The sequence below is a fragment of the Phialemonium atrogriseum genome, assembly GCF_030411735.1.
Source record: "Phialemonium atrogriseum strain 8032-3 unplaced genomic scaffold QBC33scaffold_21, whole genome shotgun sequence".
Classification (NCBI taxonomy): domain Eukaryota; kingdom Fungi; phylum Ascomycota; class Sordariomycetes; order Cephalothecales; family Cephalothecaceae; genus Phialemonium; species Phialemonium atrogriseum.
In genome coordinates this window covers 428,547-446,768 of record NW_026848158.1, presented here as the reverse complement: position 1 = coordinate 446,768, position 18,222 = coordinate 428,547, and the positions used below count along the sequence as shown (strand labels likewise).

The following is an 18,222-nucleotide window of genomic DNA, read 5'->3' as shown; positions in this document are numbered from 1 at the left end:
GCCATTTGGTTGGTTGGGTGGTTGGTGCGGGTGGAGCTCTTCGGCCCCTTACGAAGCAATCCGGCCCCACTGCTTCACTTGCTTACCCCTGCCATCCCTGTGCTGGTCTCTCGACTTGCCTGTTTGGCTCTCCCAATATTGTCTCGCCCCCTTCAGGTCCGTTCGCCAAGTCCACCAATCACATCAACGAATCGGCCCTCGAGGTCGACTACGTACTCCATGCTGCCTCAGGCCGCAGCCCCTTTTGGCAATACGTGGCCAGACCATAAAGAGAGGACGTGTCTCCCACACCCCCAACCTAGCGAGGCCTGTTCCTGACACCCAAAGCCAAACCTTCGAAGAAGACACTCTGTCCTCTTCGTCCATCCAGCCAACCACACAGTCGTTCAGGCGACAGTGCCCGCCTAAACCCTCTTCTGACTCACAGGCTGACTCATCGAGTCGTCGTTTGTAGTCGTCATTCACTATGCACTGCCATTATTAGCACGTCGCCCCCATCTTGACGTATTTGTATTGAGGAACTAGGACGGCACCTTGATACGGTCAAACCACCTCTCTCTCTGCACTCTCTGCCCTCGCAAACCACGAGTCGATCAGCAATCACCTGATCACAGCACAAGCACGCAGAACCAAGTCCTCCTGTCACAATGGATTCCTGGGATAGCCAGACTCCTTCGCCCGACATCAAGTTCGAGAACTCGCCCGCCGAGTCCTTCCTCTCGACCCCGGGCGACATGTATCCGTCTCTCTTCGGCTCATCGCCGGCGACAACCATGAACCCCCTTGAGATCATGACTCCCCAGTCATTCACCGACGAGAAGAACTCCGACCTTTCACTTCTGTCGGGCTTGACCACCAGCCTTCCAGAGTCACCTTCCACCCCAGGCGCTACCGCCTCGGAAAAGAGGGCGGCTAAGAAGAGGAAGTCGTGGGGCCAAGTCCTCCCAGAGCCGAAGACGAACCTGCCTCCGAGGTACGCTAGCCCCTCAATCCCTCAAACTGTGCCCCGTCTAACCCCCTCCTAGGAAGCGTGCCAAGACGGAAGACGAGAAGGAGCAACGCCGAGTCGAGCGTGTTCTCCGGAATCGGCGTGCCGCTCAATCATCTCGAGAGCGGAAACGCCTCGAGGTTGAGGCATTGGAGCGACGGAACCAGGAACTGGAGTCGATGCTTCGTCAAGTCCAACAGACCAACCTCACCCTTGTCGAGGAGCTACACAAGTTCCAACGTACCTCGGGCGTTGTCCCGAGGTCTTCGCCACCCTTTGATGGCCTCCGGCCAAACCCGGTTACCTTCTCGCAGGAGCTCTTCGGCTCTCAAGACGGCCACAGCACCTCGCTCGAGCATGGAAACCGGTGTTATGAAGATCTCCTTATGTCCACACAGTCCAACAGCACAGTCAACCCCGCCGCGCTCTCTCCTGCGCTCAGCCCTGTTGCCGATGAAGAGGAGGATGAGCCCGCAACCCCGGATGAGGCTGTGGGCGCCGCTACCCCCGAGAACACTTCCCCCGATGCGACACAACATCCTGCCGCGATGTTGTGTGAAGACCTGCAGTGTCGGTCGGCGGAAGTGTCTCGGTCGTGGCTGACGGCGTCCCAATCACAGCTCCATCCGGCTCTAGCTCTGCTCTTGCCGCTCCAGCTTCTTCTGACCTCCACGTCAGTGATGCTTTCAGTATGTCAGCGGCCCTTGATGCAGATCGCTATGTCCTTGAAAGCGGGCTTCTCGCTTCCCCCAACTCCCTCGATCTTGAATACGATCATCTGGCTGGTGACGACACCTCAGCCTTCCCTTTCCCCCCGACGGGCCACCAGAACATGGAGCTCTTCGACATCAACGAATTCCTCAATGACGAACTCAACGTCCTCTCTGCCAACGAGCAGCAGCAGCAGCAGCACCCAGATGACTGCGCAGTCGCAGACTCGTCGCTCCTCGACCCTAAGACTCAAATCTCTCCGGAAGATCCTATCCAGCAGCCCCACTCTGGCGCGTCCACTTATGGATGCGACGATGGCGGTATTGCGGTTGGCGTCATCTGAGAGTCACGAAGTCGTCCGGGGTCCAGGAGACGGCGCGTCGGCGACGGCCGCAGTCGACGGGTTTCCGTCGCAGCAGCAGCCCGATGGCCAGGGGACTACCTGGCTGAACGGAGCCGTGCCACCGTCGAAGGAAGTCCTGCTCACATTACTGTGGGCCATAAGAATCGAAGAGCGGAGGATCCAGATCAGGGATCGGATCGCCGCCTCGAAGAGGGAACCCGGAAGGCAGAGTGTCTCTGATAGGATGACACCAGCAAACAACAAACAACAGAAGTACGTATTGGAAGTGGTCCCAAAGCGGGCCAGGGAGGCAAATGGACATGATTATGGCAGGGGTGCTTTGAAGCGTCGCTTTCGGTAAACCGGTGGATGGGATAAAAAGCGAACCGGATTTGGGTGGCGTTGGTCGGAGTATGATGATGATGCGCTCTATGTACTAAGGTATCTGTACTACCATGTAGCGTGAACAGAGGTTGATTTTGCAATGACATTTGATCAATGCCCACATTTTTACATACCCACTTGCCCACTTGCCCACATGATACCCCGAACCTAAGATGATATGGCGTGAGGCGGGGCTTGGACGGATCAGGCATACAGATACAAGTAAGACGTGCGATAGGCTCAGCTTGTGGGATCTCCAGACGGAACTCGGAAGAGGTCAACAGTCAGAGCTCCCGGGTCGCAATAGGGCTCCATTGACTGACGGGCCTGCCGGCCGGGATCAACCAGATAACCCCACCCTCCCAGCCATCCCACCCGTCTTCGCCGGAAACGGGGGCCTCGCCCTCGAGTTTAACCCCGGCCTCCCGGACCGCTCTCCTCACCTCATCCAGCTTCGCCTCGTCGATCGGGTCATTGCCGCTTTGAGACATCAACGTCAGCCACCAGGGGGGAGGGGGGTAATCAAGCCAAGGAAAAGAAGAAGAAAAAAAGACATACTACACAAGACTGACATGCGGCCCAAACCCGGCCAACCAACTCTGAAGCCAGGCGGCAGTCTTCTCGCCGCCGGCGCCGGATTCAGCCCCGCCCTCGCCCTCGACAGCCCACGCCCGCGCCAGGGCGGCCAGATCGGCGACGCCGCCGCCCGGGTCGACGGGGAGGTAGCAGCGGCGGAAGAAGGCGTCGTCGTCGGTGCGGGGCCCCGAGGGGAGGAGGCGGACGCGGACGGAGCCGGGGCGGCTGGGCCAGGGGATCGAGTCTAGCCAGGCCTGGGGGTCGGGGCCGTGTGTGTCCGGGGGGATGTCTGAGGTTAGGGTGAGGTGCGGGACGAAGGTGGGGTTGTGGGGGGAGGGGGAGAGGAGGGCAGGGAGGGTGGTGGTTATGAGGTTGGTTAGGATGGTGTGGAGCGGGTGGGAGGCGGGAGGGACTAGCCAGAGGAAGGAACCGGGCATTTTTGCTCTTTTCGTTTCGTTTGGCGGCTGGCTGTCTTCCCCCTTTTGGGTGTGTGTGCAGGTGCTGATGGGACTGTTGATGATGGAGGGAAACATTTTCTTGGGAGAGCTAAGGTGATGTTTCACTCTGTGGGCAGGGGTCTGTGCACGCCCAGTGATATCGCCAGGACACACCTTGGCGAACAACCTCCTCTCTTGTGTTGACCGGCAAACGAGCTGCCTGTGGAAGAGGACGCAATATCTACCTACCTGCAGGGCAGGACATCATTGAAGGGAGTCGTAGGACTAAAATGCCGAACTTCATGAACAGGCTCCGGCAATTGTCATATGTTTGGGCACACAGAAGACTCCTGCCCCCCTGGCACAGTCGCCCTGCAGGAGACCCGCAAGGACCATAAATGACAGAATTAGGTTGTGTGCTATCTCCTTCCCGCGACGGGGTTCATTCCACCAGTAAAGTTAGACGGGATGACTGGGGAAGCCAGGGCGAAACACACTAGGATTTGTGGCGTTGTCCAAACGCCGAGTGCGAACGAAACCCCAGCCTCTAGATGGGAGTGCCAAGCGGAGCTGTCGGCGAGGGTGAGGACGAGTCCGAGGCTGAGGGCCTCTCTCGTCCCTTCCAGCGCTTGGTACGTAGGTATCACTGGCGGGACTGATACGCGGCTAACTCTTCGAAGGTCAGTGAAGTCACCCACGAGGTGACCTTCGGCGGAAGCTTCTGTCGCTTTGCTGGAAACTCGCTCGAAGCCATCCAAGAAACCTGGCGAGAATCAGGAGCCAAAAGTCCCAGCAAGCCGAGCATCCGTTAGTAGTATATTTGCTCGACTAAAACCCCTCTTCTCTGTCTGCGTAGGCGACAGCCACAACCAACGTCTTATTCTACTCATTCAAGGGCATGCGCCTCGGCCGCTTCCAGCCTCGCGGCGGTTAACATACTCATTGAAGGCTTTGACCTTCTCTCTGAGGGTCGATTCAGCCTCCTCGGCCCGTTTCTCTGCGGCAGCGACGCGGGTATCGGCGTCGTCCCGGGCGTCAGCGACGAGGGCATCGGTGTCGGCTTTGGCGGTGGGGGGCCGGGCCCGCAGCGCGTCCATAACCTGGTCGTCTAGTCGGAATGGCGACAGGACCCAGTCCACTAATATGGCCGATGACAGAGCAATACCTACCTCACCAGTCGCAGGCATAAGTGCGAAAGACGCAACCACTGCCATTGCTGCCAATAGCTACTGCCATCGCTGGTGAATATCTACCTACTCTCTCGCCTGATAGCCATTGCCGTTCGTTGCTGCCAATGGCTACTACTGTCAGCGTTAATGCTATTACTTTTACTGTCGGTAGCTATTGATGTCGCCGTTGATGGCTCTTGCTGTTGTTGTCGGTAGCCACTGCCGTTGCTGTCGATAACTATTGCCGTCACTGTGGATAATCATTGCCATTTCCAAGCTGATTACCTTCCATCTATCCAAGTGAAAATCTCCAGTTACCTACTTAGACCTACCTTAGGTACCTTGCCTATCTAGGTAGCTACCTATATATTGGCCCCTACCTTCATAAACCGCGACCGGAGAGTTGTCCATGACCAAGTAGGTAGGTTGCCAAGAGGAAGCTGGAGGAAGGCTTACCCCAACAACGCGACAAGTGCCGTTCGCGTTCACCTTCACCGTATTCTTGGTCTGGCAAGCAATGCCCAACAACACCCAGAAAGGACGACATTGTCAGCACCGTCGTCGTCATCATCTTCTTCACTGCCATGCGGACGGTACGGCAGGGCACGGGCACGGGCGCGGGAGCGATGGTGGCCATGCAGTCAGTGTGTATGTGGTTGTCGACATCCGTAGCCTTCACCGTATCACCATCTCTTGATTCTCGCCCGCCCCATGAAGTCACAGGACGACGAACCCCAAGGCATGCTTTTCACGCACATACGCCGAACAACACAATACCAACAACACCAACAACACCAACACACACACCTATACACACACGCGCACACACGCTCCTCACACACGCACTACTCGCTCGCTCACACACACTATGGAGTCCATCGGCGGAAATGCTGAAGCAGGTCTTTGGTGGAGAGGGCCGGCCCCTCCCGCGCACAACTGGCCCCTGGTTTTGGTGCAGCCGGGAGCCCTACGGCTTTGGAGGAAACGGCTTTGGAAGGGGAAGGAAGGGAGGAGAAGGAGGTGGAGGAGGATGAACGGGAAGAGGAGGAAGGGGAGGAGGAGGGGGAGGTGGACGGTGAGGATGGAGGCGGAGAGTGACCGAGGTGGAAGAGGTGAACAGAAGAGGACGGCTGTGTGAGAGCGGACATGGGAAAGGCAGTGTTGACAGACGTGGATATCAAGCACAGACAGGCAGAAGATCCTGAAATCCAACCGAATGGGGGGGCTGTCAGGGGTCATGATCCCGCTGCATCAACTTGAAGGCATTCGTTATATTTCAGTCCAGTGGCCCATACATAAGCCCAGAGACACAGCACTCACTCAAACATCCACGGGGGTGGTACGGTGGTATAATAATACATCGCGGCCCAAAGCCAACCATCGCCAAGCACAGCACACGTCCTAGCCAACCTCACCATCACGGACTCGTGCTGAAGTAGTAGTTCTCCCAGAGGTACTCGTAGTCCTCGAGGATGCCCGCCACCAGGCCGGGGACCCTCCTCTTCACACCGCCGACGGCGCCCTTGACAAACATCTCGTACGCGGGTCCCCTCATCGCCCACCACAGCATCGCCCTGCCCCTCCGGCCCCACTCGTCCCTCTCCAGCGCCGTCGTGCGCAGGCCCTGCTGGTCCCGCAGCTGGCGAGCCGCCAGCTCGAGGCCGAAGCCGAGGAGCCAGGGGTACCAGTTATTTTTTTTGCTGCCGTTTGTTCTGCTGCTGTTGCCGTTGCTGTTGCTGCGGGCTAGCGCGGCGGCAAAGGCCAGCGGGGCGAGGATGTGCAGGACCTCGGCGGCGTGGGCCGAGGGCCCGCGCAGGCGGTTCAGGAGGCGCGTCGCGGGCTTGACGTCGTCGGCGGCGAGGACGCGGGCGAGGAGGTACGACGAGATGTCGCCCGCGTCGGGGAGCGAGGGCAGCGACATGCCCGTGCGGGGCATGTGCCATTCCCGGGTGTGGGTGTGTGCCTGGGTGTTGGGGTTGACTGGCCGGCCGTTTGGCGGTGCTGCTGTCTTGCCGAGGTGGTCTGTGGTCGAGGATGCGGCTAGTGAATCGTCCTCCTCCTCCCTCGTCTCCTCCCCCATCAGCTCCGCCAGCGCGGCTCTCGAGTCCTCGTCGTCCTCGGCGGGCTCGGGGATGGGCTCCCTCTCGGGCAGCGGCGGCGAGACCAGGGGGCGGGAGCGGGTGATGCGCAGCAGCAGCAGGCGGCAGAGGGCCTTGACGGCCTCGAGCAGGATGACGACGCGCCAGCGGGCGCGCTCGCCGCGGCGCTTGGCCGCCATCTCGCACAGCAGCTCCGTGTACTGTACCACCTGCAGCAGGTAGGCGACGCGCCGGTACGCGCCGCTCTTGAGCGCCCAGAACCGCGTGTACCGCCCGTGCACCGAGGGCGCGGCCCGCGCGGGGGCGGGCGAGGGCGACTTGGAGAGGCTGGCGGAGGCCCGGAGGAGGAGCGTGTCGTGGTAGAGTGAGAGAAGCTGGACGCCCGAGTGGATCGACTCGGATGCGATCTCGGCGTCGCGGAATCGGCCTGTTTTTTAGTGGAGAACGAGGTCAGCTAGCTGGCTCGGCTGAAGAATTCATCGGTTGGACTGCATACCGGGGATGATGTAGGTCAGTGAGCGCAGGGTCGATTCAATCTGCGACACCTGGCTGGCATTCTTGGTGACGAAGTCTTCATACTTGTGCAGCCATTTTGGAGGTAAAGAGGCGACATTACGGAGCGACCATGAGGATTTATCGGGAGGATCTAGTTGTACGGCCATGGCGATTATCGGCCGCCTGAAGTGGGTGGTGGCATCTGGTTGAAGATGGGGAGACGGATGCGCGGTTGTCGTCCCCAGGATATGTAACCCCCCTGTGACGTGAAGTTGGTTGGCCGATGCGGGCCTCGGCTCAATGCGCCTTTGGCCTGAGGCACATTGGTTCTGGGGAGCTTGGCCATGACGTATTTTAGCAAGTCGCGCACGTGTGAAACCCTGGGAAAACCAGGAGATGGAACCACGATCTAGCCCTCTGCCTCTTTAGATAGGGAAAATCTTGACTACATCAAATTGATAGGTTATTAACTATATTAAGGGAGTATTAGATATTTGGACCCAATGCTGGAACCTGACGACAAAGCTCTGGAGAATTGAAACAGTCTATATACCGACAGTAATGAAGTTGTTTCGCTGACAAGGATAACAGTGTTTCCTAGAGAGGCACTGATAATCCCGTTACATGCTACTGCAAGGAAGAGGGCAGGTCGAGAACTATCATATGGAGCGCCCAGAAGTGTGAGGACGAGCACCTAATGCATCAAGGGCTACCGAGTGTTTATTACAGACGGGGAGTTGAAGGGCATTGAGGTGTATTCCCTCGTCAACCCCAAGATAAAAGTCTATGAAGAAACGGAATGATCGGAATGTAATGTAGGGGGAAATTGTCTCCGTTGGTCTACTTTAATTACGAACTCTCCGTCCGAGAAGCTTCAGGTTGAGGGTATCTAGGGCGAGACTCTGGGCTATCCGTCATTTGCTGCACCTTTTTCGCATGGGTTATACCCTCATTTCTAATAAAGCCTGCTAGTGATTGCAAGCCAACGTATTTTCATTCTCGACTGCCTTGTTCGCAAGAGAAGCTGGGTTTGAATAAATAGAGACACCAAGTCGCCAGTCCTGTCATGTCATATCACCTCGAAACGAGTGTCCGCTGCGTAGGAATTCATAGGGCCACGTTTCTTCAATTTCCTCGGTTCTGCCGAGTTACTATAAAAGAAAAGAAGGGCTGGAGTTTCCCACTTGCGCAGCATCATTTAAGCAGCCCTGAGCTTCGCAATCCTCGCCTTTGCCGTCCTAATGATATCCTCCTCGCGGTAGATGTTGACCACGCTTTGGTGACTGGACAGCTTCTCGGCCCACTTGGTGAAGTTGGGCGCCTTCTCGGGGAGCTGCTCGGCGAGGATCTTGGGATAGACACCGGCCTTAGACAGCGTCAAGAGACGAATGGCGAATGGGGCGGTTAGGACCTGCCGGGAAGTCAGTACGATGTCATCCCAACATTTGGGACCGACCAAATAGAAAGGAATTCGAAACTCACCTCGGCAAAGGTGAGCTTGTCGCTGCCGCCGAAGAAGGGCTTCGCGTCGGCGAGCAGGGGCTCCACCTCCTTGACGAGCTGCTGCAGTGCCTCCCGGGCGGGCTCCTCGGCCTCGGCGTCGGTCTTGGCGGCGGCGATCTTGAACAGGTGCTTGGTGGAGCCGGAGATGAAGGCGTCGACGAAGAAGGCGATGCGGGCGCGGCGGAGGGCGGCCTCGGCGTTGCCCGTCTGCGGGACCAGATGGTTCGGGCGCGAGTCGACGAGGAACTGCGCGACGATGGCGGACTCGGTGATGATCTCGCCGTTGAAGGAGATGGAGGGCACCAGGCCGCGCGGGTTGACGGCTAGGTACTCGGCCGTGCGAGGCACATCGAGGTCGATGATGACCTCCTCGAATGGGAGGTTGAGCTCTGCGAGGGTGATGTGCGCACGGTGTGCCCCTGCAGGTTTTAGCATGCGTGGCTCACAGGGTGGGGAAGAGGAGGGTAAAAGGTGATGCTTACAAGGGCAGCGGTGGTTGGTGTAGAGGATGATCTTGTCTTCGGAACCCATCGTAACTTTTGTGATGGTTGTGGTTTGATTGAGCTGTTCGTACTGTATTTAGTTTGAGCCGGCTGTGTGCTTGATCGGGTCGGTCGGAATGCTCGTCAAATTCTGGGGCGTAGCCACCTTTATATCAGGTATGTGCCGTACTAAATAGGTATCTCAGTTATTATGGTTGGGTTGCTTGCATCATTCATGCCAGCGATTTGCACAGCGTCTCGGAGACATATGCAAAAGTTGATTGATAAGCACGGTTGTCGGCGGGGACGCCCCTCGGATATCGGATCCTTCTAGACGGGAGCATGAAAACCACCTAATAGAGGCAACCTGAGTCTGGTTGGCACAGAATAAATGTATGGAAGATACGACTGGACCACCTCCTGGCCATTGTCCGGCACCTTCCCCGGTGACATTCGGAGGTGTGGAGTCATCAGACCCAGCATCCGGGCCTAAGGGGGGGGGTAACAACCGGCGCAGTTGCCCAAAATCTCCGAACGTGCCTTTCCTTGTCATCGGTGCTTGTGGGGCTCGACTCACGGCCGCGCTCTTATTCGAGGTCGCAATCTCTCAGCATTCCTTGGACAACATGCTGATCTCAGTAATGGAGATAGGCGAAGCGGAACATGAGGTGCCGATGCGTGCCGGTGGAACGCCGAGTTAATGAATCTGCGGGTGATTAAATTGCAATTTATCCCCAGGCGCGTTCCGGCTAACGCAACCGTCATCCCATACAGCCCATTGGGGAATCTTGGCCTATGCCTTGATTAAAAGCTACAGGGCCGAGGAGTCTCCGTCTTGGAAACCAGGTCCCGAGAACCATGATTGCTACTCTGGTGCCGCTAAGTCGGTGGCTGACAACCCGGTCCAGCTAAATAAGTAGTGATGATACCGCCAGCTGCGACTGGTCCTCTGAACGTTGCGCATTCACGGTATCTGCATAGCCACGAGAAGGAAAAATGAAGACTTCGACTCTCCTCGGAGCTGCCGTAGCAGCAGCCCTCAACGTCAAACTTGCCAGCGCGCACTGCTACATCTGGGTAAGTATCCCGTTTGTCCCGTCACCTATTCACGAGTCAACCAAGAACCAAAAAAGTGATTCATCCACTGACCACCCCTCTTCGGTCTTGCACAGGGTGTCTTCGTCAATGGCGTCGATCAGAGCTCCTTCCGCGGTATTCGCACACCAGCCTATAACGGCGCACCGCCGAGCGGATACGCAAACTCGCCCGTCAAGGACCTGGACTCGATTGACATGCGCTGCAACGTCCTAGGCGACCATCAAGTGCCAGACACGATCCAGGTCCAGCCGGGTGATAACCTGACCTTTGACTGGTACGGAATCTTGATGCGATGCTTTCCTATCAGATCATATACCGCTTTTCTTTTGAGCCCCGTATCAAATATTTTCTTTGCTTCCTCGCCTTGTAGTGAATCGGTGAAGAGAGGACTCAATATCCGCTCATGTTTACTCTTTTTCTCATGAAAATATCGGACCACGTCCAGTGGCATAACCTCCCGCAACGCCAGAAGTATGGCTAACCCACTCCCCCATTACTGCAGGCACCATGACTCCCGGACGGCAACAGACGACGTCATCGACAAGTCGCACGTTGGTAAGTTCTTGAACCCCCCTGAACAGGCAACGCAGGGAAAGAGGCAAAAAGGAAACTGCACAAGTCGGGATGGGATTCATGCTGACCACCGCCGCGCTCACCAGGCCCGGCAATGGTGTACCTGTCGCCCGACCCACCGGGCGAGAACACGTTTGTCAAGATCTGGCACGAGGGCAAATACGAGGAGGGCGCCGAGCCGCTGGCCCCGGGCAAGTGGGCAACGACGCAGGACGTCAAGGCCAACCTCGGGCGCATGAATGTGCGGATCCCGGCTGAGCTGAAGGCGGGGCAGTGAGTTTGATCTGTGGCCGGACCTCCGAGGAGGATGGTGTTGGGTGGTTGCTGACCGTGGTGGCTTTCTAGCTATCTCATCCGTGCGGAGATGGTAGGGCTTCACGAGGCCGACGCGTCGTGGCTGGATAACCCCATGCGCGGCGCTCAGTTCTACCCCAACTGCGTCCAGATCGAGGTCCTCGGCAACGGGACGGTGGAGCTCCCGTCTGGGGTTTCGTTCCCTGGAGCGTACAAGTATTCCGACCCCGGTGTTGTGTATGACGTAAGTGGGCATGGGTGATTCGGCTGATTCTCCCGGGGGACAAGTTTGGCTTACCAGTTTGCGTTCGATAGGTCTACTGCTCTACGAAGACGACGACGACGGTACCATGCACTACGACTTACGAGATCCCAGGTAAGGGGGAGGACCCATGATCTTGGCCCGTGGGCTCCGATGAAGATGCTGACCTGTCTCTCCTCTAGGCCCCACAGTGTGGTCGGGGGCTTGGGCCGACACAACCAACGTCGAGGTCGGCCCCGTCGAGGGCCCGACGACGGCGCCGAGGTGGAACAGCTGGATCCAGAGGTCTGTGGTGACCTCGGCGACCTTTAACGGGAACCAGCCCGTGGTCGTGGCTACGTCGAGCTACGAGGCGACGTGGTCGACTACGTATGAGACTCCCAAGCCGACGGCAGCATGAACATACCTAGTTGCTCTCTGAGATGGGGCCAAGTAACGCATGGTGTGGGAGTTGGGTATTACAGCGATGGCACGATTGATATCAAGGGGAGGTGCTGAGGTAGTTCATTGTCCTACCTGAACACGGGGCCATAATTCTACGAGCGAAATACAATTTGTAGTTCTGAGTACAATGCTCTTCGTGCAGCTTAGGGATAAATGAGGCGGGGGAAGAAGCAACAACATCACTATTCTTTTGCGAACACTTTATAGCCGGCACTTACGGGTAAATGACATTATTCTCTACTTGTCCAGCAAACCGTCGATCCAGTGGGTTTCTGTCACGACGTTGGGCAGCATCACCTAGAGCGACGTGTCGAAAAACGCATCGAGATATCGCATCGAATAGCTCGACTCGTCCACCGGCACCCACGGACCCTTCTCCCAGTCGAAACCGTATCGGCAGAATATCCCAGCCGTCCTGGCCCCCGCGATGACCGCGCGCCTATCCGAGGCCGATCCGATCTCACGGTCGAAGGTCTGCCAGAACAAGCCGACGAGGGACTCGCGGTTGTCGTAGTAATGCCAGCCCCCGGAGTCCATGTGTCCGAGAACGTTCTCGAATCCCCAGAGCGAAAATTCGAAGGGGAGGATGCGGGCATCCTCCCAGTCGATGATGCCTGTGATGTGGCCGGTAAGAGGATCGGCGAGGATGTTTGTCTCGCAGAGGTCGGCGTGGCTGACGACGAGGGGATACGGTGCTGTAAAGAACAAGGGGAGGTCTGCGCTGACAGAGCTTAGCTTCTTGGCGAAGCGGGAGGGTAGGGTTTTGGATAGAAGGGTGATCCTCCGTTGGTATTCGGTGAGGAGGGCTTTGGTGGCAGATGCTTCCATTGCCTGCGGATTCAACCATGAGGAAGCGAAGAATCTGAGTATCTATCAGTCTTAGCATGGTAGAAAAGGGGCCATGGGAGAGACTAGGAGCAACCTTGCAAAGTCGGTCACAGTGTTGATGACGCGGGACGCTGCTGCGGGAGACATGGGCCTGCCGGGGACGGGAGATGGCTGTACTTGGATATAGGGCACTCCAGGAAGCTTGTCCATGACGTACACGGGCAGCGGCATTGGCTGGCCAATGGTTCCGTGGCAGACGCAGTTCGGCACGATTATCCCATGGGTAGCTCGCGCAAGCGTCAAGAGATCCATGTCTAGGGCTGATGAGGGGACCCGGAATTGGACGATGGATGACCGCTTCGGCCCTGCTGTTTCGGTGTAGCTCCACGTGCCTTGGGCGTGACGGGTTCGCCGGCGATGGAGGCGGCGTATTTATCGCATTGTTCCCGTGTTACGGAATTGTGGGCTCGGAAGAAGGTGCTGATTTGGTTGTCTAGGCAGTAATACGCAAGGTCGGAGGTCATGGCTCAGTCAATGGCTGGGCATCAGAGACGGTTGTGAAGAAAGTCAGTAAAGCACAGGGGCGGGCAGTCGAGAATCTAATGTCCTGTTTCTAATAATCCGGTGGCTGGCGATAAGCAAGTTTCAGCCTTTTTGGGCTTCGCCAGACTGAAGAGCAGAGCCCTACCTACATGTCTAAACTAAGTCTAATGGCCCTCCTATGCAAGCCCTGAATAGTGCCCAATAAACCTGAGGAAAACAGCAAGAGGTGGTGTAAACAGCTAAGGGCCGACGAGGGGCACTCTCCGGAAACGCAACAAGGTGTGCGTGAGCCAGCCATTTCTATTTTACAATCCCTCCCAGAAGACGGTATGAACAAGAAAAGTTGTGAGCGTGGGCATGTCCTTTTACTCCTCGTCCTCGAAAGACAGGATCTTGAACTTGACACCAACAAAATCATTGCCCGCCAGCATGGGGGCGGTGGCAAAGGTGTAGCACAGATACTCCAGCAGCATGCGTGCCCGGCGGACCTCGGGGCCGGCATCCTCGCCCATGACGACCTCGTAGTAGACGCGGTTGGCGCTGTGGAGGACGCGCAGCGGCTCCACCACCTCCTCCTCGGTGGCGGCGCCGACATTGTTCATGATCATGGTGTTGTTGTGGTAACTGACCCGGGGAACGCGGATGCGGATGCGGGCGGACGGGTCGGCGACCTGGGCGGCGGACGGGCGGGGCAGGCCGGCGACGACGAAGTAGAAGCACTCCATGCCGGCGAAGCGCTGCAGAACCCAGCGGGACAGGCAGCACTCGCGCATGGGCGGGTCGAGGACGCCGGCGCCGATGCGCGCGGTGGGGATGGGTTGGCCGCGGTGGGGGAATTCCCAGGGGATGTAGACCATGCTGTGGAAACGGCCGCACCAGTGGCACGGGATGGTGACAGTGTCGGTAACCAGGTCGGGGATCGTGGACCACTGCTCTGGGTAGATCATGGCGATGTGGCGGAGCCGGGATGGGTCTAGGACGAGCCGGTTGGGGTCCCAGAAAAGGGGGAGGACGGCGGCGCCGGGGCCGCGGTGTGGGTTCGAAGACACCCAGTTGAAGATGTAGAGGTCGTCGTTGCGGTAAGTGACGGGGATGAAGTGGGGGGGCGGTTGTTGGTCGGCGCCGTTGGTTTGGCTGGCTCCTTATCTTTGGTCGTGGAGGTGCTGCCGTTGTTGTCGTTGGTGGTGTCGAGGAAGTTGGTGCCCAACTCCAACTGAGTCATCTCTTGGTGGAGGACTTCGGGGGTGACGGTCAGCGCGGCGGGCGTCTTGGTAGGCACAGAGGGGAGGACGACATGCAGGGTTCGCCAGATTCTCTCTGCCATGTGGCAATTTGGGTCCCCCGGGCCCTGAAGGCTCATCTCCTGGTGGAAAATGGAGCGCAGCTCGACCGAGTGTGCCCGTGGCGAGGGGAGGGCAAGTTGCCAGAGGACGTCCTCGACCTCAGTAGGCAAGTCATTGAAATCGGCCATTTTTGTTGTAGCTATGATTTCAACGTAAGTGACATTGATCGTGATGATGATCGTGATGATGCTGGATGACGAGCAGACAGGAGGGATATGATAACTTTGGTCGTTAAAATCTCCTCACGCGTAGAGAATAATTTGTAGAGGAAGGGTGGTAGAATCCCGGCATGGTTGCACGTCGGAAGACGCGTCTAGATACAGATGTATATATAGATAGGTAGATTGCCTTATCGCTGTCTTCCATCACTTTCACTTCACTTGCTTCGGGTATGCTAGTGAATAGGCCCTGGCCCTTATCCCTATCGCAGTAGTTGAGGAAAGATTTCTACTGAAGGAGGATTCCCGGTGAATATACCTAATAAAGGGCGCCTGTCAAGTCTTTCCATGTTGATGTGATCATCAAGCCCCCTAACCAAAAAACAAAAAGCTTTGTTCCCGCCTCAACAAACCTTCCCAACTATATCGGAAGGACAGCTCACTTGTGCCAGTTGTCCAACGGCGACTCATCCTTGATATCCTCCCACAGCGCGTCAATCGCCTTGACAACATCCTCACTCATAGGCCCCTTGGCAAGCCAGCCCACAACCTGGGACACCTGCTCGACCCGGCTGGCCCCAATGGTGACCTTGTCGCCCAGCTCCGGGTCGAGGGCGCTGTTCCACGCGATCCACCGGTAGCCCAGCTCGGCGGGGGACTCGCAGCCGGACTCGTCTGCGATGCGCGCCCACGCCTGCAGCGCGGCCACGAGCTTGGGCTTCTCGCTGTACAGGCCCTGGTACAGCGGCAGGCTCCTGCCGCCGGCGCGGGCGAACCGGCCGCCGGCCTCGCCGAACAGCTCGTCGGCGTTGCGGCGGGCCAGGAAGCCGCCGGCGAGGGGCGAGTAGGCGTACAGGGCGATGCCGAGGCGGCGCAGCGTGGGCAGCAGCTCGGCCTCGGCGCGGCGCGCGAAGGCGCTGTAGTTGCCCTGGAAGACGGTTGGGCGCACCCAGCCCTTCGCGGCGCAGATGTCGTGCGCGGCCTCGACCTCGGCGGCGGAGAAGTTGCTCATGCCGAGGCGCGCGAACAGGCCCTCGGCGTGCAGCGAGTTGGCGACCGAGAGGGTCTGCTCGAGCGGGTACGCCGGGTCGGGCCCGTGCAGGTAGAAGACGTCGAGCTTGTCGACCCCCAGAAGTTTGACGCTGCGGTGGGCGTCGGCCGCGAGCTTGGTCGGCTCAAACGACCCCGGGATGAAGCCGCCGGGGGCCTTGGTGTCGAGGGTGAACCCTTGGGCGGCGACCCCCGCGCCGCCGAGGGTGGCCTCGCTGTCGCCGTACAGCTGGGCCGTGTCGATGGTGGTGATGCCCGATTGGCGGAGGACCGAGAAGAGCGAGGCAATGGCTTCGGGAGTCTTGAAGGAGCCTTTGCTGTGCACCGACGTGGTGCCGAACACGAGGGGGGTCGGCGATTGGCGCGGCATTTGGACGGGACGGAGGGGTCAATTGAACTAGACGTACGGGATATTGGTTACAAGAAGGAGGGACGGGGGCGAAGACCGAGTAAATGAACGTTTTGTATTGGAATTGGAAGATGAGAGAACCCGATGACAAGAGGCCCTTAAGGCTCCCTCCCCCCCGGGTTATCTATTTTATTTGTAGACTGGACGACGGACTTAAGGAAACCAACCCATTCCGCCATCGTTCGTCCTAGCATGGAGTATTCAGGTGTGGATAGCCTGGAACACACGGCAGTTGTTGAAATGGGAAAATCATAAACGCCATCTTCAGCCACAGCACAACAGCCACAAGGAATCTTCAAGCTAGCAGTCTCCGATATTATTGGCCAGGTGCCCTGCCCAGGGGTACTGTGCCTATGCCGAAGCTGATTTGAGGATTTCGAGACATGGATCAGCCCGTGACAGCTCCTCGTCCACAATACTGACAGAGGGCGGTGTACGAGTCCAGCTTTAACAAAACACCCCCAATCTACCACTTAGCCACTTTCCCAAATGCTCCGTGAGCATGACGGGCTTCGACAGAATTGCCGAGGCAAACGGCGACGATGAATGCCGGGCTTGGCTACGCAAGGTCATCGATGCCAAGGATGAAATCGTCGCCTTTGTTGATCATCACTTGGACGGGGGTGGAACCGGAGAGTTTGACGGTTACTTGAAGGGCTCCTTCAACCTGTGTCTCCACGTCAGATTTGGCCATGGACGACAGAGCGCCCTCATCCGGTTCGCAAAACCGGGGCATACGACATGGAGGGCCGAAAAGACGGCCAACGAGGTGCGGTTTATGGAGTACCTCAGCCAGCACACAACCATTCCTGTCCCTCGAGTGCACCATTGGGGTCTCACAGAGGACAGCCCGCAAAAGCTAGGGCCATTCATCGTCATGGACTTTGTCGCTGGAACTCGACTATCGACCATATTGAAGCAACCAACCAAGGACGATCAACCAAGGACGATCAAGAAGATGTGATTCTTGACCCAAATATCGATACAACAACACTCGACACCATCTACGATCAACTTGCCGACTATTTGCTCCAGCTCTCTCAGATTGATTTTCCCTCCATTGGATCAATCTCCAAGGACAGCGCTTCAAACGCATGGTCTGTTACTGGAAGACCTTTGACCTACAACATGAACGAGTTGGCAACCGCTACAGGTTACCCTGCTGATCAATTTCCCACTGGGCCATTTGATCATGCAAGCGACTACTTTGGGTCACTTGCAAACCAGCACATCATCCACCTTCAGACCCAGCGGAACATTGCCGACGACGCAGAAGATGCGCGGAAGAAGTTTATCGCCCGTCACCGCTTCAGAGAGCTTATCCCAAAGCACTGCATTGACGATACTGGCCCGTTCAAAGTCTTTTGCGACGATTTGCAACCCTCTAATATGCTTGTCGATCCACATACTCTGCGCATTACGGCTGTACTCGATTTCGAGTTCACAAATGTCATGCCGGCCCAATTCACATACGACCCTCCATGGTGGCTAGTTTTGCTGGGACCAGATATGTGGCTTGAACGCTACAGTATGGCCGATTTCGTATCTCTTTACAAGCCTAGGATGGAACAGTTTCTCCAGGCCTTGGAGCGAGTGGAAGCGAAGCGGACATTAGCCCACAAGCGGTTGGAGGAGCCACATCTTTCCGCCCGAATGCGTGATTCGTGGGAAAGCGGGCGCTTCTGGTTCAACTACGCCGCCAGAAAGAGCATGGACATCGATGCTGTCTATTGGAACACGCTACACGAAGATGGTACTGAAGAAGAGCTACTTGACAATGAGACGCGTGTGGAAATGGAGGCGTTCGTGAAGACGAAGATGGAACAACTCGAGACGTATAGGGAAGAGTGTGCTGAGAGGTTTTCCTAGGGAAATAAGAGATCCATGATCGATGAGTGCGGTGAAGAACAAGCGAAAGTGGTCGTGCCACGTCATCCAAAGCTGGACCGACTCGGTCAACCATCCTTCGCATGGAGTTGGGGGGGGGGGGGGGGGGGGGCGGGGGGGGGGGGCGCGGCGGGGGGGGGGGGGGC

General features: G+C 57.5%; 9 protein-coding genes across 9 annotated transcripts; 3 read left to right on the top strand and 6 right to left on the bottom strand.

The window, feature by feature from the left end:
• Positions 1-551: 551 nt before the first annotated feature.
• Positions 552-2,501, top strand: QBC33DRAFT_180642 (uncharacterized protein). Its single transcript, XM_060422439.1, has 2 exons — positions 552-973; positions 1,026-2,501. Exons 1-2 carry the CDS (start codon positions 648-650, stop codon positions 2,401-2,403), a joined length of 1,704 nt encoding a protein of 567 aa, XP_060281281.1. The 5' UTR covers positions 552-647; the 3' UTR covers positions 2,404-2,501.
• A 209-nt stretch (positions 2,502-2,710) lies between these two features.
• On the bottom strand, positions 2,711-3,439 carry QBC33DRAFT_561352 (2',3'-cyclic-nucleotide 3'-phosphodiesterase; the record flags this gene model as incomplete). Its single annotated transcript, XM_060430126.1, has 2 exons — positions 2,711-2,906; positions 2,985-3,439. The coding sequence occupies 2 exons, from the start codon at positions 3,437-3,439 to the stop codon at positions 2,711-2,713; spliced, it is 651 nt and encodes a 216-aa protein (XP_060281280.1).
• Positions 3,440-5,581: 2,142 nt separating this feature from the next.
• On the bottom strand, positions 5,582-7,479 carry QBC33DRAFT_545633 (peroxisome membrane protein). The gene is made up of 3 exons (XM_060428581.1): positions 7,204-7,479; positions 5,929-7,134; positions 5,582-5,863 (listed from the first exon to the last, which is right to left on the bottom strand). The coding sequence occupies exons 1-2, from the start codon at positions 7,367-7,369 to the stop codon at positions 6,026-6,028; spliced, it is 1,275 nt and encodes a 424-aa protein (XP_060281279.1). The 5' UTR covers positions 7,370-7,479; the 3' UTR covers positions 5,582-5,863; positions 5,929-6,025.
• A 588-nt stretch (positions 7,480-8,067) lies between these two features.
• Positions 8,068-9,423, bottom strand: QBC33DRAFT_545630 (glutathione S-transferase). Its single transcript, XM_060428580.1, has 3 exons — positions 9,188-9,423; positions 8,685-9,124; positions 8,068-8,613 (listed from the first exon to the last, which is right to left on the bottom strand). The coding sequence occupies exons 1-3, from the start codon at positions 9,234-9,236 to the stop codon at positions 8,401-8,403; spliced, it is 702 nt and encodes a 233-aa protein (XP_060281278.1). The 5' UTR covers positions 9,237-9,423; the 3' UTR covers positions 8,068-8,400.
• A 539-nt stretch (positions 9,424-9,962) lies between these two features.
• QBC33DRAFT_180597 (endoglucanase B) lies at positions 9,963-11,985 on the top strand. The gene is made up of 7 exons (XM_060422438.1): positions 9,963-10,264; positions 10,360-10,559; positions 10,788-10,840; positions 10,945-11,131; positions 11,204-11,396; positions 11,468-11,528; positions 11,597-11,985. The coding sequence occupies exons 1-7, from the start codon at positions 10,184-10,186 to the stop codon at positions 11,812-11,814; spliced, it is 993 nt and encodes a 330-aa protein (XP_060281277.1). The 5' UTR covers positions 9,963-10,183; the 3' UTR covers positions 11,815-11,985.
• An 81-nt stretch (positions 11,986-12,066) lies between these two features.
• On the bottom strand, positions 12,067-13,235 carry QBC33DRAFT_545625 (uncharacterized protein). Its single transcript, XM_060428579.1, has 2 exons — positions 12,781-13,235; positions 12,067-12,720 (listed from the first exon to the last, which is right to left on the bottom strand). Exons 1-2 carry the CDS (start codon positions 12,996-12,998, stop codon positions 12,156-12,158), a joined length of 783 nt encoding a protein of 260 aa, XP_060281276.1. The 5' UTR covers positions 12,999-13,235; the 3' UTR covers positions 12,067-12,155.
• A 359-nt stretch (positions 13,236-13,594) lies between these two features.
• Positions 13,595-14,700, bottom strand: QBC33DRAFT_517264 (uncharacterized protein; the record flags this gene model as incomplete). The annotated part of the gene is made up of 2 exons (XM_060426179.1): positions 13,595-14,202; positions 14,277-14,700. 2 exons carry the CDS (start codon positions 14,698-14,700, stop codon positions 13,595-13,597), a joined length of 1,032 nt encoding a protein of 343 aa, XP_060281275.1.
• A 101-nt stretch (positions 14,701-14,801) lies between these two features.
• On the bottom strand, positions 14,802-16,414 carry QBC33DRAFT_594013 (NADP-dependent oxidoreductase domain-containing protein). The gene has a single exon (XM_060431769.1). It carries the CDS (start codon positions 16,148-16,150, stop codon positions 15,170-15,172), a length of 981 nt encoding a protein of 326 aa, XP_060281274.1. The 5' UTR covers positions 16,151-16,414; the 3' UTR covers positions 14,802-15,169.
• Positions 16,415-16,691: 277 nt separating this feature from the next.
• Positions 16,692-18,157, top strand: QBC33DRAFT_612748 (uncharacterized protein; the record flags this gene model as incomplete). Its single annotated transcript, XM_060432509.1, has 2 exons — positions 16,692-17,075; positions 17,135-18,157. 2 exons carry the CDS (start codon positions 16,692-16,694, stop codon positions 18,056-18,058), a joined length of 1,308 nt encoding a protein of 435 aa, XP_060281273.1. The 3' UTR covers positions 18,059-18,157.
• Positions 18,158-18,222: the final 65 nt, after the last annotated feature.

What these genes read in the sequence shown, in the direction of transcription:
- QBC33DRAFT_594013 (XM_060431769.1), bottom strand. Translation starts at nt 16,150, where the DNA reads ATGCCGCGCCAATCGCCGACCCCCCTCGTGTTCGGCACCACGTCGGTG.
- QBC33DRAFT_180597 (XM_060422438.1), top strand. Translation starts at nt 10,184, where the DNA reads ATGAAGACTTCGACTCTCCTCGGAGCTGCCGTAGCAGCAGCCCTCAAC. An exon ending in GATAACCTGACCTTTGACTG is followed by an intron (nt 10,560 to 10,787) that starts GTACGGAATCTT and finishes CCATTACTGCAG; the next exon opens with GCACCATGACTCCCGGACGG. An exon ending in CATCGACAAGTCGCACGTTG is followed by an intron (nt 10,841 to 10,944) that starts GTAAGTTCTTGA and finishes CGCGCTCACCAG; the next exon opens with GCCCGGCAATGGTGTACCTG.
- QBC33DRAFT_545633 (XM_060428581.1), bottom strand. Translation starts at nt 7,369, where the DNA reads ATGGCCGTACAACTAGATCCTCCCGATAAATCCTCATGGTCGCTCCGT. An exon ending in ACTGACCTACATCATCCCCG is followed by an intron (nt 7,135 to 7,203) that starts GTATGCAGTCCA and finishes ACTAAAAAACAG; the next exon opens with GCCGATTCCGCGACGCCGAG.
- QBC33DRAFT_180642 (XM_060422439.1), top strand. Translation starts at nt 648, where the DNA reads ATGGATTCCTGGGATAGCCAGACTCCTTCGCCCGACATCAAGTTCGAG. An exon ending in AAGACGAACCTGCCTCCGAG is followed by an intron (nt 974 to 1,025) that starts GTACGCTAGCCC and finishes ACCCCCTCCTAG; the next exon opens with GAAGCGTGCCAAGACGGAAG.
- QBC33DRAFT_545630 (XM_060428580.1), bottom strand. Translation starts at nt 9,236, where the DNA reads ATGGGTTCCGAAGACAAGATCATCCTCTACACCAACCACCGCTGCCCT. An exon ending in CACCAACCACCGCTGCCCTT is followed by an intron (nt 9,125 to 9,187) that starts GTAAGCATCACC and finishes TAAAACCTGCAG; the next exon opens with GGGCACACCGTGCGCACATC. An exon ending in ACAAGCTCACCTTTGCCGAG is followed by an intron (nt 8,614 to 8,684) that starts GTGAGTTTCGAA and finishes ACTTCCCGGCAG; the next exon opens with GTCCTAACCGCCCCATTCGC.
- QBC33DRAFT_545625 (XM_060428579.1), bottom strand. Translation starts at nt 12,998, where the DNA reads ATGGATCTCTTGACGCTTGCGCGAGCTACCCATGGGATAATCGTGCCG. An exon ending in ACTGTGACCGACTTTGCAAG is followed by an intron (nt 12,721 to 12,780) that starts GTTGCTCCTAGT and finishes ATAGATACTCAG; the next exon opens with ATTCTTCGCTTCCTCATGGT.